General features: G+C 39.4%; 1 protein-coding gene across 1 annotated transcript; it reads left to right on the forward strand.

The window, feature by feature from the left end:
* Nucleotides 1-9,140: 9,140 nt before the first annotated feature.
* On the forward strand, nucleotides 9,141-25,642 carry RGS21 (regulator of G protein signaling 21). Its single transcript, XM_073358215.1, has 4 exons — nucleotides 9,141-9,151; nucleotides 14,700-14,776; nucleotides 17,134-17,300; nucleotides 25,439-25,642. Exons 1-4 carry the CDS (start codon nucleotides 9,141-9,143, stop codon nucleotides 25,640-25,642), a joined length of 459 nt encoding a protein of 152 aa, XP_073214316.1.
* The last annotated feature ends 769 nt before the right edge of the window (nucleotides 25,643-26,411 follow it).

A 26,411-nucleotide genomic window follows, 5' to 3' on the forward strand; every position in this document is an offset into this window, starting at 1 on the left:
ATAACAATGCATACATAATTTTGATGTGGCACACAATTAAGGGAAATGACCATAGTTTTTAAAAATGGTGAAATATACCCATTTACTATCATCAACAACAGCAGTAGCATCATAGCGCCAAGGAGTGCCTGTCATGGATCAGGACCCCACTGTGGTAGGTGCTGTACAAACGCAGAAAATGACAATTCCTGTCCCAAAAAACAATCTGGTCATATATGTTTCTGTTATCTTGCTGTGATATTCAAACTGAAGTGTATAAAAGGTGCCAGAAAACACTATTATGTTAGGAATTATATAGCTTGCTCAGATATAAAGAGCTATTCTTGATAAGTCAAATTCACCCACATTGGTCCTATGTGCCAATTAAGACCTCAAAATAGGATTTATATGGTACACAGGACATGTGCAGGTCCTTTGAACTGGGATGAATTTCACCTCATCTGACTTACCCAGCAGCCATTTTTACTATTCCACCAGAATTATTTTTATTTATATAAATTCCCTGATTAGTGAAGTCAAGTATGACACCATTTTATTTCTCAAAAAAAATAAAATAATCTATTTGGAAGACTCCCTACATTAAATATACCTGCCATTGCATCTGGGCCACTAAATATCACTATTCATTAACATACAGCTCTGAATCAAACTTTTTCAGTTCACTGCTTGTGAGAAGGCATTCTTCAGGTGCTGTGCCATGCTACATGTAAATGCATTGAGAAAGTAATTTTTTAATGCTTGAGCAGTTCTGTCATCCTGCATGACTTCATTTCACATCTCATCTTGTATAATGTTCTAGCTTCTTCCTTTTTTCTCTTGCATTTAAAGACTTAAAAAACTTCTGCAGTTGTATTCAACATCTTTTGCTTTATTTCAAAGGTATAGGGGGAAATTTTCAAAGGTACAAAACACATGTAGCTGCACAACCCTAATTAGACATCAGTTGAAGATTGATGCCTAACTCCTTTTTGAAAATCTCCCCCGTGGTGTATATGTATTGCAAACATGTATGCACCTGAGATTGTTCACACACATTTAGCACTTCGAAAGCACACTCTGCCCTCCCTGAATTTAATAGCTTAATATCCAAACTATGACAAGCTAACCATTTAGCATCTTTTCATGAAAAATATATTGATTGTTGGAAAGCTAATTGGTCAAAAATAAATACATGTACAGCTTTGCAGAGTTTCCCGTTTGCAACCTGGAAAAGGCCATCCACGGATCACAAATCAGAAGATTAGAAAACCTTAAGTGGTCAACAAATGACAAAATCGATTGAAGGAGTTGTTACTGCCTGATTCAATGGAGTACTCTGACTTGATGACTTCCAGTCTTCTTTATAATGTTAAAGACAGTGAGCTATTCCAGCAGTAATTGACAAATTAAGAAAAACTCATTCTCACTCTGTGAGAAAATTAGATTTGTGACTATTTATAGGTGCCTAGCCAGAAACTGTACCCATAAATGCTGTTAAGGGTTATTTCCCCCCTCTCTCACCAGAGCCTCAACCTGGAACTAGAGTCACCCAGGATTTAAAGTAAATGAAATTTTGTAAGCCCTCCAATTGGGAATAGCTAAAGCTATTAGCACTGTCAGCATGTTCCTTGTACTTTAAATAAAAAAGGAAGGAAAGCTTTTGGTCCTCTGGGACTAGACATTGTAGCCCTTGGTTAATTACTGCCATATGGGGTGCCATTGATAAGGGGGGGGAGATTAAACAGAATAAGCACTACAAAATGACATATCAGATCTTTTGTTCTTATTTGTTTTGCCCCTTCTAGAAATAGAAATATGTATTTTCCATAGAGCACTGTACGTCAGAAATATGCCAGTAATGTCAGGGAATGGACTACTTAGACTTAAAATCAAACTCTTCTCAGAGAAAGGTTCTTTTAGATTTAGTCTCACAATGATTTTTTTACTTAGCCATATTTTGTTTTATATCTGCCACTTCACAACACTGCTGTTGTGATGCTACTACTTCTGCCAGCTAACATAAAAAGGAAGCTTTAAAATCAATACAAGCAATTTTACAAAGTGTACTTTTCTTTCAAACAGCCTTCTGTTCCAGTCCATAATCTACTGTGTGCTCTGTTTGAAGATCCTGTAAAGAGGATGCCTGCTAGGTTTCCTTTCAGATTTCTTCCCTTACAATTCCAAAGCTACATTTCTGCCTTTACACAAAATTAATTCTGTCCTTTTCCTACAGAGTAGGGCTGAAGCTACTGTACTGAGAAGTTATTTACAATGTAAAACAGGAATCAGATAAGTAAAACATTAATTGTGACATGATTCTGAAACCCTGACAGTCACATTGAGCTTACTTACTCATTCACACAGTTAGTCCCACTGAACTCAATAGAGTTCAGACACACACACATCTGATAAAGGTTCAAACTCCAAGGTCCTGCATGGCAACCCAAGCTGTGTGATTAGTCCCACTCAAAGTTAACAGGTTGTTTGCCTACAGAAGTATTCTTTAATGTGAATAAGGATTGTACAACTGCTTTTTCCCACTCCGGTGCTCTGTTAGTGATATTTTTAGCAATTGTATCTTTAGGAAAGAAACACAGCATACTTAGTATAAAGAAAGAGAAAAATAAGTGTAAAGGAAAATAGTAATGCTTAGATGTAATAGAGATCATAATCATTTAGTTATGCACTATATGTATAAAATCATCTCATGCAGTGGCCCAGTACAAGGCCTATACATCATTTCATTACCCATTTACACACTAGTTGAGAATTTAAGTGGTACCCAGGCCTTATGTTAGCCATGTTGCCAGGGATGAACTTACCTATTAAGACTATATGAATGAAACCCTGAACTTTTGAAAATACCAATACAATAATTACACGGCTGGGGTCTCTTCATTAACATCATCATTATAGAGAAAATGTGCTGACAATGTCCCTTGTGTTGACATACCTTTCTGACAAAGGAAGTGTTACTCTGCAGAAGAATGACTGAGATATGATGTGCTTAAAATGAAAACCCCTTTTGCAACAGTAAAACATTATGGGAAGCTGGGGTACTGTGCTCATTTTACTTTTTTTTTTCCTTAATAATTTCCAGGGTACTATCTGTGTATGCTGTAAGTATAGTAATAATCTACTCAGTATCCCCAGTGTGATTGGGTCTGTATAAACAAAAAGGAAAATACTGTCCCTCCCTAAAGAGATTACAGTCCATATCAAACTCTACACTTTGTGATATACCTGTTAAGGGTCCAGACTTGGGTCCCTGTCCTTCACATAAGAGCAAGGGATGAAAAGAGGGAGGAAATCTCGAGTGACAGTGTCATTTTTCTCCTATAAAACAGTTCACATTAAACTGATTACTACTTAGATTAAATCAACCTATCGCTAACAAAAATGTCATTCTAATAGATAATGAAACACTCCAGACTGTAGTCATTCACCTGCTGGGCAACACTTCCCTTCTCAGAAACTATTGGGAAGAATTCTTCTCTCTGATCCTTTTCTCCCAAGCACTTTTACTCCTACATTTACTGTTCATCTTTGTTTAGCTGGATAGTAGCTCTAGTTTCGCAACATCCTGTGTCAATGTCTCTTTGAGAATACCTTCAGCATGTTTATTGTATTCATTTTAATTTTTTTCAAAGATTAACAATTGTCATTAATTTTGTTATGTAATGTTGCAGCTGTTTGTTTAATTGTGGATCATTTACGTCATTTTTCAAAAATGATTTAAACAATCATTAAGGACTTACACATTTTTGCAGATGATTATTTATTTTATTAAATGTTATTTTCAAAATGTTGGGGGTAATAATGCACTTTGCCTTTTGATTTATTTTCCAGTAACTTACAATTTACAGGGGGCATCCCCAAGTTTTGTATAAGATCAGTAAGATTTCCTGTAAAGGTCTCTATCATGTTCTGTTAACATTTCCTGTAATTACTGAGCAAAGAGATAGTAAGAAACAGCTCTACACTGTGAGCAGAAATCACTGGGCCAAAATCAGTCTCCACTTCAGCTGAGTTTCATGGATGTAAATGAGGACAGAACCTGGGTTGAAATGATTTTTTGATCACAATGCTACACTTCTGGTATGAACGTTTCTGCTCAACAATTACATAAAAAATACATTGAACAAAATACAAACCTTTCTATTGCCTGTTTGACCTGATGAAAGCTTTTGACATAGTCAGCTGGCCTTGTATTGGGAAGGTCTTGGGTCCTGAGAAAATTTGGATGCCTGGATAAAATGGCCACCATTATCCAGCAGCTGCATAATGGCAGGATTGGAGAAGACTGTACAGAGGGATTATTCTCCAATTCTTTTGACAATCTGAATAGTGTTAAAGAGGAGTGCTCATCTCATCACTATTTCAAATTTTCATTAGTGTCAACAGAATTATCTTATTATGTGCTCTCCATGCAGACTATTATTACGTTTGAATGCACAAACAAAAGGAGACAGAACTCTTACTAGAGGGCTAGATCTTGATTCACCTATATGATAAGACTGTCTAGGTTAACTGGCCAGTGTTTAAGGGAAGACTTCGGTGGCATAGAGCTGACATAGTAGATCCTACACCACTTCTCGATCCTGGCCACCAGCACAGGATTTATGGATAGGGAAAAGGAGACATGGTCATGGAATCCCAATGAGTCACTGTATGCTACTGCCGTAACAATAACCAATGAATTTTACAGCAGCCCTTAGGCTGTTCTAATTTATGTTGGAGTCTGTCCCAGAGCCCAGACGGCTCCAAGATCAGACAGGAAAATCATCACACAGACCCTCCCTTTCCTCTCCCCCAACGCGCACACACAATCCAGCAGTTTCCTGACAAGCACCCCTCAGAAAGATCAGACAATTTGAGGGCTAGTGTGTGTGGAGGACTGTGCATTTGTATCTCACTCTGAAGAAGGCCTGCTCATTGTGAAATCTCATTCTATTTCCTCTGCAAACTTAGGTTTGAGAACTAGCATTTCAAACACTGCCATATAGCTCAGCCTGCACCTAAATGCACAGTGAGCAAACATTAGGATTAATGGCCTAGTGCTAAATGAAGCGACAACATTTACTTGCAGTTCACTGGAACTGTTCTCCCCTGTAATGTGCTCAATAAATGGCTTTTGTAAGTCATGCATATATAAAGCTAGCTCTCCATTTGATCATGTACATATTGTGTATGGAAGAAGCAGGACATTTATGCTGGCACAAAAATCTCACCCTATCACATTGTGCAGAAACGTGGATGTGCTGCCAGTTTAACTTAAAATGCTAAACAGCTTCCATGAGAGACATCTCCCATCATTCAAAGTAAAAAAGAAAGAACCAGTTAAAAGTACTAAAGCATATTGGTCTCCACAGAATGCAAGTAACATTTATGGAGAGCAACTTAGAGCTTGCCTACATTGCCCCGCAGTGCAGACTATAGGGGGATGAGCTGCAGCACAAGCTAAAGCACTGCCCTGTGATTTCCCCATCTTGACCCCATCTATGGAACAGGACTACATTAATGTGAACTAGGTACGCTTTTATTTTCCGCTAGCAGGGTCTACATAGGGCCGTCACAGTGCAACCCATTAGCATGTGCGCGCTGCAACTCACATGCCTTTTTCTGCAATGTGGGGCCATGTAGGCAAGCCCTTAGACTGTTAAAGTCCTAGAAATCCATGAAAATTGTATAATAAAGCAAATCAATGAAAAACAACATTAAACTAACACAGGAATTGCTCTGAAGGTATTCTGAAAGGGAAAGTGCACTTGCGTAGCATTGACACAGGATGTTGACAAACAAGAGCTACTAACCCAAGATGAACAGTAAATGGAATAAAAATGTTTGGGGATGTTCGGGGAAGGAAGCCATAAGTGTGATGATTGTGAAACAAAGTATCAATGACAACTGAAATAGTCACATCAAGTATATTGGGCCTGTTATGTACAGTTTTAGTACCAGTACAACTATGTCAATTAGGAGTGAGATTTTTCCCCCAACATAGTTATACTAGTACAACTCCCAGTATGGATGCAGTTATACCAATATAAATGTGCTTATACCACTATAGCTTATTCCCTTTCCCATATGGAAATAAACTATACCAGTGGTAGGCAACCTGCGGCACACAGGCCGCATGCGGCCCATCAGGGTAATCTGATTGGACACAGCCCATGTCCTTATTCTCTATGCACATTTCTATCACATCATTTAAGCCGGTATCATGCTTTTGACAACTAACACATGATTTTTAAAGGTTTAGGATTGGCAATACTGATAACTGTAATCAAAATTTGGCCCCTTGTCTCCCAGAAGTACTTGAAGAAAACATCACTGTGCTTGTGACAATGGAATAAGATATGGAGAAACTCCTGTACAAGCTTTGGAATATACTAATACTAACTTTCTGAGTTGCTATCGCTGCGCTGTTCACACCCAAGAACAGAGCTTCAAGGTGAGATTCCAAAATACTTATGTGTTTGTCTGTTTTTACTACAGCATTTTAAAAAATTTATTAAAAGTAAGCTTAATTTTTGAACTAAACATATAGGCCTTAGAAAGCAAAAGAAAATCCTTGTTTATCCATATCATTTGAATACTTTCCTAAATATTTTTGTGTTTTCCCTAACTACTGTCTAACTCTCATTTTCTTTATATATGTAAAGGTTCAGACTCACCCCTGCGACGCCTCCTGCTGGTAGTCGTTGGGAATTAGCTCCTCCAGCCACCGGAGCGCCCTCTGCAGGCTGGTGATCCGCCTTACCTCCAGCCCCTGTGTCCCTCCCAGGACCCAGTGCCCCTTTCTCTGGGGTGCTGCCCCCCTGGCAGTACCCCTACCCTCTCAGGTTCTGGGTCTCCCCACCCTCTAACTCCAGCTTGCCTAGTCTGGGCTACTGCCAGTCCCCACTTAGCCCCTTATATCGGGAGCAGACTGAAGTGTATACGCCACTCATCACAGGCAAGGGGGTTTTGGACCTGCTGCCTCCACCTACCGATGGGCTGCCCCTCTGCAACCCTACACCTATTTGGCCTGTAGTCAGGCCTGCAGCCTGAGGCTTTCCAGGCCGGAGCTCCCAGCTCCTCTGGCCCTTCCCCAGCCCTGCTCCAATCTAGGTGTCCTGCTCAGCACCTTGCAGCCAGGCCCTTCTCCCTCTACAGGCAGAGGGAGAGTGATGGTGCTCCTGGCTCACAGACTCTTATAGGGGCCAGCTGGGCCTGATTGAGCTGGCCACAGCTGCGGCTGCTCCCTTAATGGTCCTGGGCTTTTCACCACAGCCCCAGCCCTGTCAGAGCCGGAGCGGGTAACCACCCCGCTACAGTATAATTACACAAAGACATATTGCAATGATTTTTTTTCTATTATACCAATAGCCCGTGGGAACCAAGCTGCTTTTTTCAAACAAATGAAATATTTCAGAATACTCTTTAAGCTCACTAACAAGCCACTATTTATTTGGTCTTGGGCTGGTAAAATTGCAAAGAATTTCTAGACAATGTTGAATTTTTAGATTTTATAATTATTTTTAAAGGTAAGATTTTGTTGGTATGTGTGATACATTTGCATTTAACTTGCATTGCCATCAAAATGAGAAGAATCTACATTTTCTTATCAATGAAAATATCTAGTTTCTTTGTGCTGAGGATCTTGTTAAGTATTGCTGAAGTACTTAATACAAATTCAGTTAGCTAAAGTAATTTTTAAAATTTTGAGATCTTAAATTTTCTTTAATAAACAGACATTAAGAACTAATAAGGTTTTCAAAATATTTAAGTAGTTCTAAGGGGAATACTGAATCAAACGTCTCAAAATACTAAACTAATCTCTCCCAGGGTAAGTTATTTAAGGCCATCCTACAGTTACCCTTTAAAAGCCAATACAAGAAAACTTGTCTGAATTGATTTTTCAGGATACCAGCAAATATTGGTTGCCTAGCAGAATCTGTCTTTGAATAAAGGTCAACCAAAATTGTACTGGAAACTGCATAATAGTACTTTGAAGTGGTCCCTAATGCAGGGAGTTACTTATTTAAGACAGTCCTTCGTGCAGGTCTCACTTACTTAAAAATTGCTCAAAACAATATTAATTCATTCATACAGCTCATATGCCCAAGAAAACCAATCGCTGAGCATTCAGCTGGGCAGAATGAGTAGGGGACGACACAGCAGGAGAGATGAGGAGAGGAGATGAGAGGAGAAGGAAACCAGTCTGCAGACCAACATGTTCAGAGGAGTAGGGGACAGAGAGACTGGCAGGAGGACAGAGGAACGTACAGGAGAAGGAGGAGAATCAGGCAGTATGAAGCACATGCAGGGAAGCTCGGGGATAAAGAACAGAGGGAAAGGAGAGAGAACACGAAAAGCAGAAGGAGACAGTGCAATTAGTTTTCCCAGAAAGAAAATACACTTATAGCACCATTGAAAATACATTAAGAGTTTATGTCGAAAAGAGATGTACTCTGAATGCATTGCTGTAGCTGCCACTGGGATGTTGCATGATCACATTACTAGTAGCAGAAGTAGTAGCAGTAGTAGGACTAAATACTTATATTATTATAGTACGCAAAGGCCCAGGGCATCATTGTTCAGGATGCTGTACAAACACACAAAAGGAACAATCCTGTCTTGGAGGGCTTATAATGAATTTGGAAAAAAATTGGCACAGCTTTGTTAGTTGCATGCAGTATAGGGTTTGTTTTTTGTTTTTGTTTTGTTTATTGGTAGGTAGGAAGGAAGTAGGAAAAGGAAAGAGGAGCAAGAGAAACAGGCACAACTTGCCACCTTTCTCTTCATGATCGGTAGGCTGATAACAACACGGGTTCAAGACCAGGAAGTGACCCACAAGATGATGTCTCTGTGAAGATGTTGCTCAGAGTATAAAGAAAGTTTGAGAGATGTTTCCATCTAAACCATGTTTAATTAAATAGCTATTTCTTGCACTGGGGGGATTAAATTAGGCTGGCCATGATCAAAAACAAGCCATGATTGTGAAACAGAAATAATTTGAAAGAAAGTGGTAAAAACAGAATGTCAATTTGCAACCCGCTGTTTGGTTATTTGCATACTAATTGTAATGTTCCTGCTGTCACATTACCTTTAACTTGAAGATCAGTCAGAAAGAAAAAATCTGCATTACCTGTGACAGTCAGACAGTGGAATGAAAAATGCCAGTGAAGTGAGTTGTTGTTTATGGCTATTTTTATCTGAGAAGATGTATGGAATGGGACAGCTGACATCTGATTAGCCTGGACAGTTTTTATTTCCTTCCTCATTTATAATTAATATGCTGATTTTGGTCCTTGGGGCAAATTCTGCTCACGATACTCATGAGAGTAATCCAACTGAAGTCAGTAAGATCACTCTGAGTGAAGCAAACAACACTACTCTCAGGAGGAAAGCATGCAGGATTAGGGCCATTCTTTCTGATTTTCCCCGGTCTGTCATTCTGCTTCCCCATGAGATTTGAAAGCAGTTATATATTCACTGAACTTCCCAGGTATTTGTTATATATTTGATTAAAGTTGTTACATTTACTGATCCAATTTCTCTGCTGGCATAACTCTGCCAAAGGGAGAGAGTTGGTGAGCAGGAGCAGAGAGGTGACAGGCTCACAGATTGTCAGACAATTGACAATGTCACAATTTCATATAATATATTTTATGGTTTTGATTTGCGTTTTAATATATATTGACTATATTTAGATTCCGTTTATACATATGCAATTTTATTAATTTTGTGTGTATTATTTTGCAGTTATGATGCAAGTAAATTGACAGCTACTTCAATATAATGCTTGCGATTTTATAGCATCAATGCACTAACCTTATAGAAACTCCTCTGAAAACAATGGCACTTACATTATAACATATTAATGCTCCCATGTTGCATCTTGATAAGTATGCAATTAATGAATACTATTATTGTCTGTAATATACTTTCATAACTCTGTGTGGATTAGAACTCACAAACTCCCCTGTGCAGCTCAGTACTAGCTGTGAGAACCTAGATCTCAGGGAATATTTAAGAATATCATATATATTTATAGTAATCATGACTGAGTAAAAAATTTTAAAAAGCCCCTCAATATACTATTCAGAATGAAGAGTTTGACCAGTTTTAGCCATTACCAGCTGTTTAGTCTCTGGAAACACATCTTTTTAAGTCAATATCTATAGTATATATAGGAGCATCATGATAGGAGCATAAGTCCCTGCTAGGATCAACGACTGACATAAAGAATGTTCCTTAGACGATTTCAGAACAGATTTGTCAGTCAGTCAAGAGCATCATAAACTTCACATTAAAGGTTACTATAAAATGTCCAATCAACCCTGAAAGAATCTGCCCTCGCATTTCTACTCCTCAGAAAGAAGCAGCATAGAATTCTTGATTGGGTGTTATGCACCTGCAGAGGAAAGAGATTCCTCCCCATTAAGAATTATGAATAGCCTCCATACCTGATAGACACAGAAGGCCGGCAGTGCTTTGGTGAGACAACAATCACCAAGTCTAATTTTAGCTGGACTGAGCACCTGTCCTCATTAGGGGCCATAGCTTCGTGGTCTAAGCATGAGATAGGAAATAACTGGACTTGCATATTTGGAACCTAGCAGGGTCAATTTAGACCCTTCATTGTTCTGAATAAAATGAGTGATTTCCTTACCCAATTTACTCTGTGGGAGTCTTTTGGATGAAGACATTGTTACCAATAATCTCCTCCAACTCACATCTCCTCCTTGGTCTTTTGATTTCCCACCTAGGGTAAGTCTTCACTGCATAGTTAACCCAGGTTCCTACCAGGTTTAGCCCAAACTTCCTTACCATCTACACAGAAGAACCTCTGACCAGGGTTTGGAGGTGCTTAAGCCCAGGCTAGCTTACCTAGAACCTGAGCCCCGGCTATACCTCAGGATGGAAACTGCCCACTTTGCAGTAAGGACATAGGCTAAATCACTCAAGTGCTGATAGTCATACAATCCCCGTCCCACAGTTCTCTGGAAGGACATTTTGTGTCTCCCACAACCGATATAACTGACTGGGAAACAATACGAGAGTATCACAGCACAAAGAACTGTGAGATATGTCCCCTGACACACACAGGCAAGTGCAGAAACAGTGAGGATATAGTAACACTGAGAGTTTGCTATAGAGGTACTCACACGCAGCCTACACTAACCTGGGTGCTCAGAACTGGGTGCTAATCTCGGTATTACCAACTTCAAGAGATCAAAAATCCTGAGTCAGTTGCCCAAAAAATCTTGAGATTTTTTTCTAAAGATTATATTATGGTTTAGATTTTTAAAATATTTTTAACACACCTCCCCTCCTCCCAGCCCATACCCTGTGTATGTGTGACAGATAGTATTCCCCATTACCCCAGCTATACCGGGTACAGTGAATTTGGCCCCTACTGCATGAGCTTGTCACATCTGCCCATCCCCTGCACAGCAATTACTTCTGCCCCCAACCTCCAAGACAATCCTCCCCCCAGGCCCCTCCCCCCATCAATTTACCCCCACTCCTCCCGGGGTTTCTCACACACACACACACACACACACCCAGGCTTGAGGGAGTTGCAGCAGGGTCCCTTCCACCCATTCCAGGTGTCAACACGGGATGAGTGTGGGGTGGACTCACTCTGCAATTCCTTCCCCAGACCTCCCTCCATCCTGGGGGCAGGAGCCATCCCCACTTTAGCCACTTGAAGGGTTGGGAGGTATAACCTTCCCAGGGTTGGGGGAGGAGCAGAGGTGCTGTGCCATCCTTATTGGTCCCAGGAGGGAGTGGGGATTAAATAGCAGAGCTACCCAGAGCTACTGGGTTCTTTAGCTCCCTGCTTCACCCTCCCCTCTGTGAGAATGGCTTTGGGTTGCCCAGGGGAGGGGGGAAAAAGAAAGGAGGTCTTCCTATAGCAGCTCTGACTGGTTGCTCAGCCCAAGGAGGTGGGCAAATGGGACATGCAGTGAATCAGATGGGGGTTTTCAGAGAGTTAGCAACTTTGAAGTCATGCAGGTTAACTGTGCATTGAAGATATACCCCTTCTGTTTGCCAGCGGTAGCCTAGAATCAACACAAATCAGTGGGATAAAACACCTCTGTCCAGACTGAGCCAGAGAAGGGTATAGGTTCAAGAAACTCATCACCCTTCAGCACCTTTTCTTAGAGGTGAGGAGGTTTTCTTTTCTCCTGTGGACATGAGAGTGAAGTTACCCAAAGACCAATAATATTAACTAAATTTGTAAATAATTTTTACAAAAAAAGAGATAAAATGGAATTAAAACAAGCTGTTTGCTTAACATATCTTGATTTACCCTTCTGATAAGCTAAACCAAATATGGTCATCTCAGCTTAGCTAAGAGGTAAAAGAAATATTTTATATGACTAAAGAGCAAGTTTCTGCTCTGACATCTCTTTGTCAGTGAGATCCTGCTGTTGTGCCCAGAGGGAGGTGAGTGACTCCCCACCTCACTCAGCCAGTTTATTAAACCCCAGATCTTGGTCAGCTTGTAGGTCCAACAAGACCACCTTGATCCAGAGCAGCTACCTCGGCTTTGCAAACCAGTAACCTACACAAACAAGAGAGTTTGGACTCTCTGCTTTCTCTAGGAACCACTGACAATACCAAAACCCTTTAACAATGTCAAATAATTGCTTTTGAAAGGCTTAAGAAACTAGCTTACATACTTCAGACACCAGATTGCACGTCTGCCCCAGACAGTTTCTGCATTGTCCTTTCAAATAGGCAGATTGGCATTTTGCTCAGTACAACACACCTCTCCCACTAATTTTTGGTTATGAACTATGAATTAGGGTATGAGGCCTAGATCCTCTCTCACGATCGTTAAAAATTGAGCCTTTACAAATGTCATGGAAATTTTAGTAAGAGTTTTCTCTGGTGTATGTAACCAAACTCTCCCTCATGCCAATGTGATTCTGTGTGCTGGTGGTTTCTCTTTATCTGAGGAGTTGTCTACTTCTTCAGTTCACTAAGATTTTTATCTTGAATTTATTAACTCAGAACAATTCACATTTGAAAAGGCTCTTACTGACACTCCCCAACTCTTTGTTTGTTGTCATTTACCTAGGCTGATCCCTTGGGCAGGTCACAAACATTTGCCATTTGCAATCAATTAACTAATAGAAAAATATTCTGAGGCTATGTCTACACTTAAAATGCTACAGAGGCACTGCTGTAGGGCTTCACTGTAGACACTCACTACAGTGACAGGAGGGGTTCTCCCATTGCTGTAGTTAATCCACTTCTCCGAGAGGCAATAGCTAGGTTGATGGAAGAATTCTTCTGTTTACCTAGTGCTGTCTAGCAAGGGGATCGGGTCAGCATAGCTATGTCTCTCAGACGTGTATATTTTCACACCTCTGAGAGATGTAGCTATGTCGATGTAAATTTTCAGTGTAGATCAAGCCTAATTTACACATATCCTCATCTTCACTGCACACAGCGTGGTCTTCATGAGGGGGGAAAATGCTATTTTAGACAAGGCAAATTGTAGTTTTAATATTTTAGCTGATTGAAGAAAACCCTAAAGTGTTAAATATACAATTTGCCTTGTCTATGCTAAGATTATAACATTTTAGTTAACAATAAACCTTTTTTTTCTAGTGTAGACATGGCCTCAGTGTAGACTTGGCCATACATGTGAGTGGCACAGTCATTCCACTCTGTATATCAATATGTAAGGCACATCTTGATGAAATCCTAAAATATAGTGATAGGTGGCTTAAAATTATCTAACTAGACAGATTGTGCTATAAATATTGCTGTCCAGTAAAATCTTCAGAAACTGATCATTTAAAAAAAATGGAGCCAGCCTAATAAATAGAACATATAAACAAACAACCACTTGACCGCTCTGCATCAGATACCCCCTAGGGTGTAAGACTTACATAATAATGGGTTTTATTCATTGGAGGGACAATGGATAACAGTTCAGGTGTTCAGCAAGTCTGTTTTAGACCATATTCCACATGCACCAAGTCCGGAAGGAAGGAAGGAGCACTTAAAATTATTATTAACTAGTTTGGAAAAGATCTTATTCTGCCCTGACAGGTTCCTAGATTTAGATACATCAGCCCAGAATTGAAATTTTATTAAGTAATTGTATTCTTGTGCTTTCTTAGAAATGGGAGAGGGGGAGCCTCCAACGCCAGTGGGAAACAAAAAAGACAGATTATTACAGCTTTAACAAATACTTAATCAAAACCTTGTTAAGAAGCAAAACTGTGAACGGATCCAGATATTTATACTAGTAAGAAACTGAGAAATAGTCCATTTATCACACCATTGCTAGTGTGATAACCTTTTAGATAATTTTAGTTATTGCAAGCAAAAAGTGTCATATAAATTAATGGTTAATCCATTCAAAGTTGAGAAGAAATCCAGCACTCCACTACAGAACAGTGACTAATATATCTCCTGCACCTTTATTATAGTTCAGCCAATTGCAAACATTATTACTACTGTCTCCTAGATTAATAATCAAGTTGCCAGTGTCAAATTACATTCTACTTTGCAGTACTCTATGGTTATCTGTACACTAAAAAAAGTCAGGCTTTCTTTTAACCTTTTACTGTTTGATATATGGTGCAATGCTGTAAGTTACTCATCTTGCTTCGTTAATGAGGTGATGATGACATGTTCCAAGCAACAGAAAAACTAACATAGACTGCATAGGCAAAAGATCACAATGCTATTTTCAAGGGTAGATGTTGTTTCCACAGGTCAACCCCTAAGGAAACAATGGCATGGTCTGAGACTGTGGATACACTACTGGAAAATAAAGGTAAGAAGTACTGTAAAAACATATCTACTGACTGTTTATCGGAGGTCATGGAGAGCTTTGGCACCAACTTCAGTCGGAGCAGATTCCAGCCCAGAGATGTTATAATTAAATGGCAGTTTGATCTAAATATGACACCTACGGTTAGTTTTAAAAATTACTAGCTACATTTTAAAAAAATACACAAATTAGAACCTCACTGAAGAATCTGGACCTATTAAGATTATTTCAATGGTGTTGCACGGGCAGAATGGAGGGCAGAATTTGGCCAACTCTTACTTGGGGATGTTTTCCACTCTCCTTGCCCATCCTCCATTGCAGTTGAACTGATTTTACTCAAACCTCCCTTCCAACCATCCTGCCCGCCCCCTACTCCCCAGTTCATCTTCATGCAGAGATAGAACAAAAACAAAACATTCAGCCAAAAGGTGAAAATTTAGGGAAGTTATCAGTGACTAAAAGCAAGAGGATAGCCTGGAAACAGTTAACTATAGGGGTTGTGCTGTCATTCCTGCAACATTTCACCCTTACATTGGCCTACGTTGTTCCTGGGTTGTGTGGTTTTTCATGGGGCTCCTTTGTTTGGTGGCTTCTTTGTATGGCCAGTGGAAGAGGTTTTTTTTTTGGTTTGTTTGTGGTTTTTGGCCTTAGTTCCTCAGGATTTAATGAATGCCTGTCTCAAGTGGTACATGCTGTGTCAAGCAGCAGCTTTCCAATTGGTCTCTGCAATTCAGATCATACACCACTCCTAACTTATCAGTCATTGTTTCTGGCCATCCTCTGCCGTGGCCCAGGACCTGATTTAGTCCAGATAACGAGAGGTGCTATGTGCTATCTATACAGAATAAAAGACAGCGCTTGCCCCAAAGAGCTGCCCTTTTTGTACCATCTTGGCTCTTCCACTAGTTGTGACCTAGCAGAAGGTTTTATTTTGCTCTCACTGAAGTTAATTGTAAAAGTCACATTGACCTCAGTGGGAGCAGGATCAGTCTAGAGTTCTGTAACAAGGAAACTACTGACAGACAAAATTCCCATCATCATTCCCATCTCGGTGTCAATTTCAATACAAATCCTGTACAGCTTTCAAGAACATAATGAAATTCTCTGCGTTTAAAGTACAGTTGCCAGATGGAGTTTTCAACTGAAAGGCATAAAGTCTTAAAACTTGAATTTAAATTGCATTCTTAAATATTCCCTTTTCATTTACATGGACTTTAAATAAAATTACAGTTTCACTCTCCCCAAATAAGTTTTCAGTTTCCACAGACTGTCTCAGGATCAGTCTGAAATGGATTTCCTGAATGGGAGAAAATTCTTTTCAAATGACAAGATATGGAATACAGGATTATTACTTCTTATCTGTATTACCTTGTAGTACCTACAGGTCCCAACCAAGATTAAAACTCCACTACAGTTGGCACTTGAGAAACACACAGAAAGAGAGACTCCAAACCCTGGAGTTCTTATCATCTAAATAGAGAAGATTAACTGGATTTCCTGGATATCCCCGGTCTACTAATGGGGAACTGAGGCAAAGAGAGATTAAGCGAGTTCACAAGGCCACACTGGAATTCTGTGGTGGAGCCAGGAACTGAATGGGCATCTCCCAGGTCCCAATATACTGCTTAAATCTCAAAACCTTTTCTGATGGTGTATAATTTTCATATGAACTACAGGTAATACTGTAAATAGTGGAAAGTTAAGATTTTTCATGAATTAGTCCATCTTTCTAATACAAGTAAATATCTTCCCATTAAAATTACTTTTCACATGTCAAATTCTGCAGTTCTGAGTTGGAAAAAACTCTCATTGATTACTTTGAATTTTGAAGGGGGAAGCAAACAGAAACCAACTATCTTTCTTCAATGAGAGTTTGTCTGAGTGATCAATCCCCAAATGTTGACATTTGGTTATGTTGATATAGCTAAATCCTGTGGTCCTTTCTCAGACAAGATTCCCATTAAATTCGAAGTTCCAAAATCAGCTTTCTGTTATACTCGTACAATTACACTGAAATGGAAGCAGTTTTGTTTGAGTCTAACAAAAGGCTGAATTTGTCCCAGGGGTTTGTAGACTGAATAAGGACAGAAGGATTCAATTTTTGGACCCTAACATGATTTACCCTCTGGACTGCTACATAGATTATATAAAGAAAAGATTATATAAAGTCTGCTGCAGTTTCCACGGTAAACATCTGATGAAGTGAGCTGTAGCTCACGAAAGCTCATGCTCAAATAAATTGGTTAGTCTCTAAGGTGCCACAAGTCCTCCTTTTCTTTTTGCGAATACAGACTAACACGGCTGTTCCTCTGAAACCATAGATTATATAGGTCTTCTAATTTATTTTTCTATTTCTGCAGATGGCTTGGCTGCCTTTAGAACATTCCTGAAGTCCGAGTTCAGTGAGGAGAACATTGACTTCTGGATGGCCTGTGAGGACTTCAAGAAAACTAAGTCTTCTGCTAAAATTGCCTCAAAAGCCCAAAAGATTTATTCAGAATTTATCCAGGCTGATGCTCCAAGGGAGGTAAAACAGTCATTTTTACTTTCCTCAGATAGTTTCCAGGGATAGTCCTCAAGCTGCAAAGCTCAGATCCAGAATGTAATGATATTCAAGATCACAGTGTGTCTACAACAGGATGCATTTATGAAAGACAAGTAACTACAACTACAGACAACCAAACAGGCTTCCAAACAGCTTGAGTTCCAGCTTTGCTTTTCTCATTTACGAGAGAATACACCCTTCTTAGAACTCTTAAAAGCACACAGAGACATCTAGTGTCTGAATATACACTTCAGGTAAACATTACACAGGATTTGGGTTCAGTGCTACCTCTTAATGCATGCACTCTCATTTTGATGCATGGAGAAGTACGCATTATTGCAAACTCAATTTTATCATGACTCTAGCAATTTTGGGGCTTTTTTTACCTCTCATATGAGGGTAGCCTTTCATCATGTTAACTCGTGATTTTTCCCTTACTCGGAATAACTGTCCCATTACTCTCAAGGGGGTTGAAAAGAGTATGATGGCAATTTCCCTACAGTCTATCTGCTTGCTGAAGTGAGGCTGCCTGTAATAAATGTGGCTGCCACCTCCCACAGGCAAAATGGCTCCCACCCTAGACAAGAGAGTTAGGAAATGGACTGTGAGGAGCATCAGAGACCCTATAAAAGGTTCATGTGCAGAATGTGGGAGGAGCAGGACACTGGCAGGTGGGGTGGGGGAGAAGCAGACTTCCTCTGCAATTCTAATGAAGGGTAAAGGGAGGCTGAAGAAGGTGGAGTGATAGTGATGGGGTAGTAGAGAGATTAGATGGCAGCTCCCTCACGTTAGGGGTGGAGGAGGGCAAGAAGAGCCCTCTCTGAGTAATCAGGGGAAGGAAACATTTTTGCATGTATATCTGAGGCTGAATTTTGACCCTTAAAAGCTCTCACACACTTTGGGAGCAGGTGGCATCCCCCTAAAGCTTCAAAAACCCATAAGGCACATAAAAACCCTCACAAATGTCTTAGTTTACATTAGCATCTCATGATTATTTAGCCAATCTCATGATTTTTGAAAGGTTGGGGTTGGCAATAGTGGCTGTGCATTTACTTTTCTTTGCTTTTCATTGACAATATGCTTTTTATGGTACGATAAACTACATTCCTTCCACAAAGTAAATTAAAGTGCGCTACTGGCTACTATTTGTTCATTTCCTTTAACAGAGATTTTTGATGTTATGAATATTGAAACAGTCCCTTTGAAATATTCCTTCCACAATGTTCAATTTGATCACGAAAGAAAATGTTTTGTGTGAATGAAGAAATATGTGAATTAATTACCTTATGATGTGTGCTCCCTCCGTGGCCTTTGCACTGATCCTTCTGCTTTTGATAGTGACAGTGTTTTGAATGTCCTGATGTCTTATGACTGATCAAAGCTCTTTTATATTATTATTATTACAAACAATATTACAAAAATGATAGGCCAAATCCTATAATTTTTGTCTTGCTGAAGTCAATGAGAGTTGCAGGGACTCAATACCTCTGAATTTGGAGCATGAAAACCATGAGTGAAATTATCTAGCTGAAACTGCAGATGATAGCAAAAAGGATATTATTATAATAAAATGCTAGTAGCGCCAAGTAGGAGTAACTAAATGACAGGGCCTCTAATTTAGTACTTATCTGCTCATGAATCCCCCTTTTTAAAAATTATTTTATGACATGTCCTTTCTTCTGCATGAGATAAAGTAACACTCAGACTTTACTTTTTTTAAAAGCAAAACAAAACATTAAAATGTCCTTTAAGACTACATTATATATAAGGTCCTTCATTTTCAGTTTTTACCCATTTTTCCCGAAAAATTCCTGAGTTTAAAAAAAATTATTTGACTTTTACTAATTTTCACCCAAATTTCGGACATGCTAGAAGTCCCTGGACCCAACTCCTCAATCAGGAAGGAGACATGGTGGATTGGTCCCTCCATGCAGAGTCCCTGCCAGATGGCATGGTGTGCCGTTGCAAAGACGGATATTCTGGTTGGTTGCGCTGCTCTGAAGTTAGTAAGCAAAATTAGCAGAGAGCTGGGTCCTGGCAGCAAAGACCACCTGACCTGACCTTTGCAGCAACAGGTCCACAAGGAACAGAAGGCTTCCTTAACTGCTAAACTGTGGTGAGTAACAGGCACCTCTTCCTTGGTGCCCCCTGTGAGTACTGAGCACCCCTTCAACACCCTCTCTCCTCTGGTTGCTGCCCCTTGTGAGTACCAGATACCCTCCTCCCCTTTGAGGCACTTCTCTCCTCTCACCCACTATCCCCAGGCACCCCACCACCTTATGCTCCCTTCCTGCTCCGGGCACCCCACAGTCCCTGCCAACTGCCTCTCCTGAGAACCTCGCACACTGTTCTCCTCCAGACATTCCCCAACCACCTGCCTGCTGCCTCCCATGAATACAGGGCACCTACCCTCACTGAGCAGCCCCTGCTTGCTGCCCCCCTTGAGTGCCAGATGTAACAGAATGCTAAACTGTATTATATTGTTCACTAGGAGGTGTCATGTGTAACATACTTTCATTAAGCTCACAACAGCCATCCTTCCTAGCAGTGCAACAGAGTATCTTTTAGTGAACACATCTCTGGTGTGGCTCTCTAAGAAGGAAACTCTGTACCCAGTCCATATCTGGTGCAAGAGTCTGACATTCTAGTAGCAGCCCTGCAGCCTACTCAGTACAAGAAGCACATGACATTATGTCAGAAGTAAAGGTAGTCTAACTGGTGCCAGAGGAGAGTACAAATAGAAGAAAATTAGCAACAAGGTTGCAAACAGAAAGAACAAAGCAACAAATATTGCGGGATCAATCTAATCAACAAGCCACTTCTCAGTGCCCCTGAGAAATTCCGTTTTCAAGGAACTTTAGAATGGACAGACTGGAAGCAGTACTTTGAAATATTTTGAACTGCTACAAAACTCCACCGGAAACTGGAGATATTCAGGTATCTTCTTTAATTTATGCTATGGGGAAGCAGTCAAAGCATATCTTTAAATCTTTTGCCTTTACTGAAGATTGTCACAAAGATTATTATGAAAGGCTTCTGTATGTTTTTGATTTCATACTTTACACCTCAGAGAAATGTGGCTTATGAAAGAGCATGTTTTCATCAGAGAATTCAAGAACCAGGAGAAAATGTTGACTCTTTTATAAGAGTTCTGCATACTTTGGCTGAAAACTCTGATTTTGGGACTGCAAAACATGAAAACATCAGAGACAGACTAATCATTGAACCTAGAGATAAAAGCATTTCACAGGAACTACAATTAAAGACAGATTTAAATCTACAAACTGCTACCCCCTTAGCAAAACAGTCTGAACTAGTCAAACAGCAGAAGAAGAGGCAGGAGCAACTTGAAAAACCTGAAACTAGCTTAGAAGCTATAAACAGACACACCATGAGAGCTAAAAATCATTAATACAGAAGCCCTGAGGCTATGAGGGAGTCCCAGGCTACCAAGAATTTCAGACTAAATGCAGAGGATTTGGAAAAATTCATAGCTTAAGATGCATGTCATGCTAAACATGAAATATGTAATAAATGCACAAAATATGGACATTTTGCAGCTGTTTGCCATACCAAGGCAGTCAGGGAGTTGACTAATATTTCAGACAATCAAGAGCCATTGTTTCTGGGATCTATCACATGTGGTGACACATAGCCTGCCTGGAAAGTGAAACTGAATATTCATGGAAAGGTTATTAACTTTTAAATGACTAAGTATTAGATGTAACCATCCTCTCAAAAGGGACTTACAATCACCTATAATCTCTCCCAGAGCTGAAATTACCTGATATCTCCTTGACTAGCTCCGGAGCTAATCTGAACTGTATGTGCCAGTTTACCACAGAAACAATTTACGAAGACAAAAGTTTTGCATTCAGAATGTACATGATCAAAGGATCAAAGATCAACAATCTAACCAGACACATCATGGCAGGCCTAGTGAAAAATGTGTGAGAACTCAAAATATTTGGAGATATTGGGCTTTTAAAAGGAGATCCAGTACAAATAACCTTAAAAGACAATGCTGAACCATATAATGTGCATAGACCTTGCAGGATTCATATCCCATTGTTTCATAACGTAGAAACTAGATTAAAGAGAATGGAGCAGATAGGCATTATTGAGAAAATCTGAACGAACACCATGTGCTCCAGTAATCCTGTTTATAAAGAAAAATGGAAAAATACAAATCTGTATGGATCTTAAAGATTTAATTAAACAGCTGTGAGAGAAAAACAGATCCTCCCACAATGGATGACTTCCTCCCCAAAGCAAAGGAGCCACAGTATTCTCCAAACTGGATGCCTCAAACAGAGTCTGGCTACTTCCTTTAGCCAAAGAGTTCTAAACTGGCTACATTCATCATACCCTTTGGGAGATTTTGCTTTTGAAGATTAGCTTTTGGGATTACCAGTGCACCTGAAATTTTCCAAAGAAAGATGGCAGAACTGTTAAGAAACACAAATGAAGTTGTAGTTTTCATGGATGATATTTTAATATATGGGTCCTTTGATGGAAGAACACAACAAAACCCTTAGTAAAGTTCTAAGCCTAATCAGTCAGTCTGGACTGAAGCTAAACAAAGAAAAAATCATTTTCCAAATATCTCAAATTGAGTTTTTAGGACAGACAATGAACCAAGATGGAATCAGTCGTAGCTCTGAGAAAGTAAAAGCTATTTGAGAATTGAATGCACCAACAAATGTACCTGAACTGAGACGTATACTGAGGATGGTAAATTATTTTGGTCGATACCTACATGACCTTTCTATAGTGACAAAACCACCGAATGAACCTTTAAAATCCACATCTTTGCTATGGGGGTCAAATCAAGAAATTGCCTTCAGAAAGGTAAAAGAAATTACCTCAACAGCTCCAGTACTCAAGTACTGTGATGTGACCAAACCCACAATGGTCAGTCCAGATGCAAGCAGCTATGGGGCAGGTGGTGTATCATTGCAACAACATGGATCTGAATGGAAGCCAGTTGCATTTTGCTCTCACACACTCATAGAAGCAGAAAAACTATATGCACAGATTGAAAAGGAGTGTCTGGCAAGCCTAGGATATGTGAGAATTTTTACAAATAGCTGTATGGACTGGATTCTTTTACACTGATAACAGACTATAAGCCACTTGTAACTCCCATCAATGGAAAAGACTGGGATCAAGCACCACTGTGATGCCAGCATCTATCAATAACGTTAATGTGATTTAACCCAATTGCTACTTGTGTTCCTGGCAAAAATCAGGTAGTAGCAGACACACAGTTCCAGAGCCCAGCATCACCTGTGATCTTGAAGATGATGTAAGGGCACACATGGATGCTATGGATAAGAGAGTCTCAGTATCAGAAAAGAGACTACACCAGGTACAAAAAAACAATCTTGGCAGACATGCAGCTTCAAGACGTTCTAAGTTACATTAGCTACTTGGGCCAGCTGGCCTTAAACAGCATGAAGGAAGTGAGAGGAGCCTAGTTTGCAGTACATGGACAATTAAGTGAGCCAGATGGACTAATGATTAAAGGTGATTACACTGTAGTTCCAAACAAAATGAGAGGTGAAATTCTAAACCTCATCCATGAACAACATCAAGGATTAACTAAATACCATGAACAGGTCAACCAGGCAGTGTGGTGGCCGGGCATCAGCAAAGACAAAGAATAAAGTGTCTACATGTGAAAGTTGCAGAACTAATAGACCAAAACAACATAAAGAAGCTTTAATAAACCCTCCTCTACCACAGACAGACCTGGAAGAGACTAGCTGCAGATTTGTGTGATTTCAGAGGACATCATTACCTGGTTGTAGTGGACTATTTTTCCAAGTATATAAAAATAATGTATTGAAAAGACATAACATATCACAGTGTTATTGAGAAACTGAAGTGCACTTTTGCTCATTTCAGTATTCCAGAACAACTAGTGATGGACAACGGACAGCAATTCATACAGCAGAATTCAAATAATTCTGAATGAAATATGATTTTGATTGTATTACTAGCAACCTACAAGTGAATGGAGATGCTGAGACAGCTGTACAGACAGCCAAGAAAATCCTGAAACAGGAAGATCCATTCCTCGCTCTTCTGAGCTGTAGATCAACACCAACAGCAGCTATTGGATATAGTCCAGCACAACTCCTGGTGGAAAGACAACTCAGAACTACTGTTCCAACTTTGGAAGAGAGTCTATCTCCAAAGTAGCCGGACAGAAAGAGAGAAGCCAAATCAGATAAAAAGACAAAAAAGAGCTTCCAAACAAATTTCATAACAGATGTCTCTCAGAACTACCAGATCTAGAACCTGGCATCCGTGTTTGTGTCAAAGTGGATGGAGAAAAAGGATAGACAATTCCAGCTGTCACAAAGAAAAAGAATTAATTACCTAAACCATATATGATTGAGACAGACAGTGGAGAGTTCAACAGAAACTCTCAACATCTACAGTTTGTTCCTCATTAAAAAATAATCAGAACAAGCAAATTCTACAGATGGCAGACACGGAACATAGCCAGTTATTGAAACTAATGGACAGCCGGGGACAATGTTGAAATATGTTTGAGTTTTATAATTAGAAAACCAGTATGATTCAGAGATACTTAACAGACTGATCTACTGAACTCTAAAGATAACATGATTATGTAAAATGGTAGAAATATAAAAAACTTAAAGGGGAGATGTAATAGAATGTTAGATGGTATTGTACTGTTTACAAGGAGTACATGACACCAGGCACACTTCGTCCCCACTCCCTGCCCACTGCATCCTATGAGTTTTGGCCTCCATGATTTCAACACAGCCCTAGCTAGGTGATACCACCCAGACAGAAGTCCCAGAACACAGAGCCCAATGCACTTCCCCTACTGGACAGAGACCCTGGCACTCTTCTGACTCCCAAGCCCTGTGGCCCATCTCTGTGACAGGAGAGATGATTATTTGGGGATGCGGGTTCTGGTCAAGTAATATTGCTGGTCTATTCTCTCCAGTGGCTGTCAGGTGACAGTGACCCATTCTGAGTGCTGGAGGAGTGTAAGTCACCAACAGTTAACTGTTTTAAAAATAAAAGTTCTATTTCTGTAATGGAAAATTAGAAATAATAGTTTCATAAATATTTGGAGAAAAATACCTGCCTGATGATAAAAGTATCAATAAATCTTCACACTGATAAATCCAAGGAATGCACCAAATTGTGATAAAATGCATGCTTTCATAAACAGAAAAACAGTTTATCAATCCAGATTCAGAAGCAGATAAATTATTCAGCTATTGTGTGTAGTTCAACTACAGTTTGGTCCCTGGCCTATCAAGCATTCAGCAGATAATAAAATCAATCCATTTTATTGGTCTAATTTTACATTTCTGTGGGTGTAATGGTGCATTAACTATGGACTAGACAGTGACTTGGTCTATGTGCCCACACAGAATGAGCACCCCCTCATACACTACACAACTCTGAGCAGACCATTTGTATCTTGGTCCAGGTACACAGTTGTAAATGTTGCTGAACACTGCATTACACCCTTCCCAGAGGCAATCCTGTGTGTTCATCCTGCTCTCATGGACCACAGTTTTATTATTATTGTTAATAATTAGCCAATTAAAGAACAAGTAGGGAGTCTATTTTCACCTCAAAAGACTCTTATTACTTCCTTTATGATTAATAAGTTACACATCTGTGATTCATGGGGAGAACAGAACTCCCTTTAGTTAATAGTTAACATTCAGATAGCCCTAGAATGGCTGGAGAATTAAGGTATCTTGGTTGATTGAGTTGTGTGTGTTATAGAACATTTTTTGCAAAGGGCAGGTCTCTGAAAGGAAATGCAAATGCTTTCCTTTTGGTATTATAAAGAGCTAGAATTTCTTGCCTTGATCTACACTTAGATAATCAAAAGCATTTTTAACTTCTTTCTGTAGTGATAGGATCTCTTTAAGCCCAGGGAGCCAAAATAAACTAATATTCAATAGACTAGAAAATAAAGGCACTAACTACATGCTAGTTTGCATCAGAGAGCATATTCTGAGAAAAAATTCAAATAGTATTTGCACCACTCACGAATACAAACTTCAATTCTCCAGTAAAATTTAAACTAATTTTATGACACCTTACTTCCACAGATTAATATTGACTTCGCTACCAGAGACCACATTTCACAGAATATCTCAGAACCAACCCTGAAATGTTTTGATGATGCTCAGAGACTGATCTATAGTCTCATGGCCAAGGACTCTTTCCCTAGGTTTCTAAGGTCAGAAGTTTATAAGGAACTGGTAAATAAGCAACAGAATGGAAACCAGAAAAGATGGCTCTCATTTTTGTGAATAAGGTAAATATCAAAGACACAAGGATTATGAATCTTCTCAATTGCAACTAAGTATAGCATAATACATTGTTAAAGTGGTTATGCACACTACATATAAGAATTCCCATTTGCTTTTGAAATACAAAATGCACTATACTAAAATGTACAACAATATTACTACTAACAGAGTTGGCTGGGAATTTTTCAATGAAATGTTTTGCAGCAAAAATGCTGATTCATCAAAACAGAAACTTTCCATGGGAAAGTTTCTCAACTCATTTTTTTTTTTAAAAGGTACAAAATTGTTAGTTTGAAATGACTTTTCATTTTGAATTTTAAGCTTAGTAGGGCACAAATAGAAAAATGGTTGAAATCAAAACAAACCAAATATTTCTGGTCAGTTTTGATTGACCCTAACCAAAATTTGGGGGGATATTTGGATCAGGAAAATTTTCAATATTTTGACTTTTTATCTCAATTGGAGACAGGAAAATATTTTCAAATCTCAAAAATTTTTGCAGGATTGAAATATGTTTCCTGGATAGCTCTAATTTATGATTTTACTCCAAAAAGTTTAAAAATCTAGTATTTAATATTTAAGTTCGTTGAGCCCTCTCAATTCACCAACATTCTGTATGAGGCAGCACCCAAACCTGAAGAGGACTACTTGCACAACACTGGGAGCAACCTGGATAGAAATTGGCTGGGGAAGAGGTACAGATAGAACTGTATAAAAACATCCAACATATTATAGATCATTAAGAGCCTGTATAAATCACGATTTTATG

Source organism: Lepidochelys kempii, chromosome 8, assembly GCF_965140285.1.
Source record: "Lepidochelys kempii isolate rLepKem1 chromosome 8, rLepKem1.hap1, whole genome shotgun sequence".
NCBI lineage: Eukaryota > Metazoa > Chordata > Testudines > Cheloniidae > Lepidochelys > Lepidochelys kempii.

Bases quoted from the DNA above. Each gene is read 5' to 3' on its own strand.
- RGS21 (XM_073358215.1), top strand. The intron at 14,777-17,133 runs GTAAGAAGTACT...CTATTTCTGCAG, and splicing joins TACACTACTGGAAAATAAAG to ATGGCTTGGCTGCCTTTAGA. The intron at 17,301-25,438 runs GTAAAACAGTCA...TTACTTCCACAG, and splicing joins AGGCTGATGCTCCAAGGGAG to ATTAATATTGACTTCGCTAC.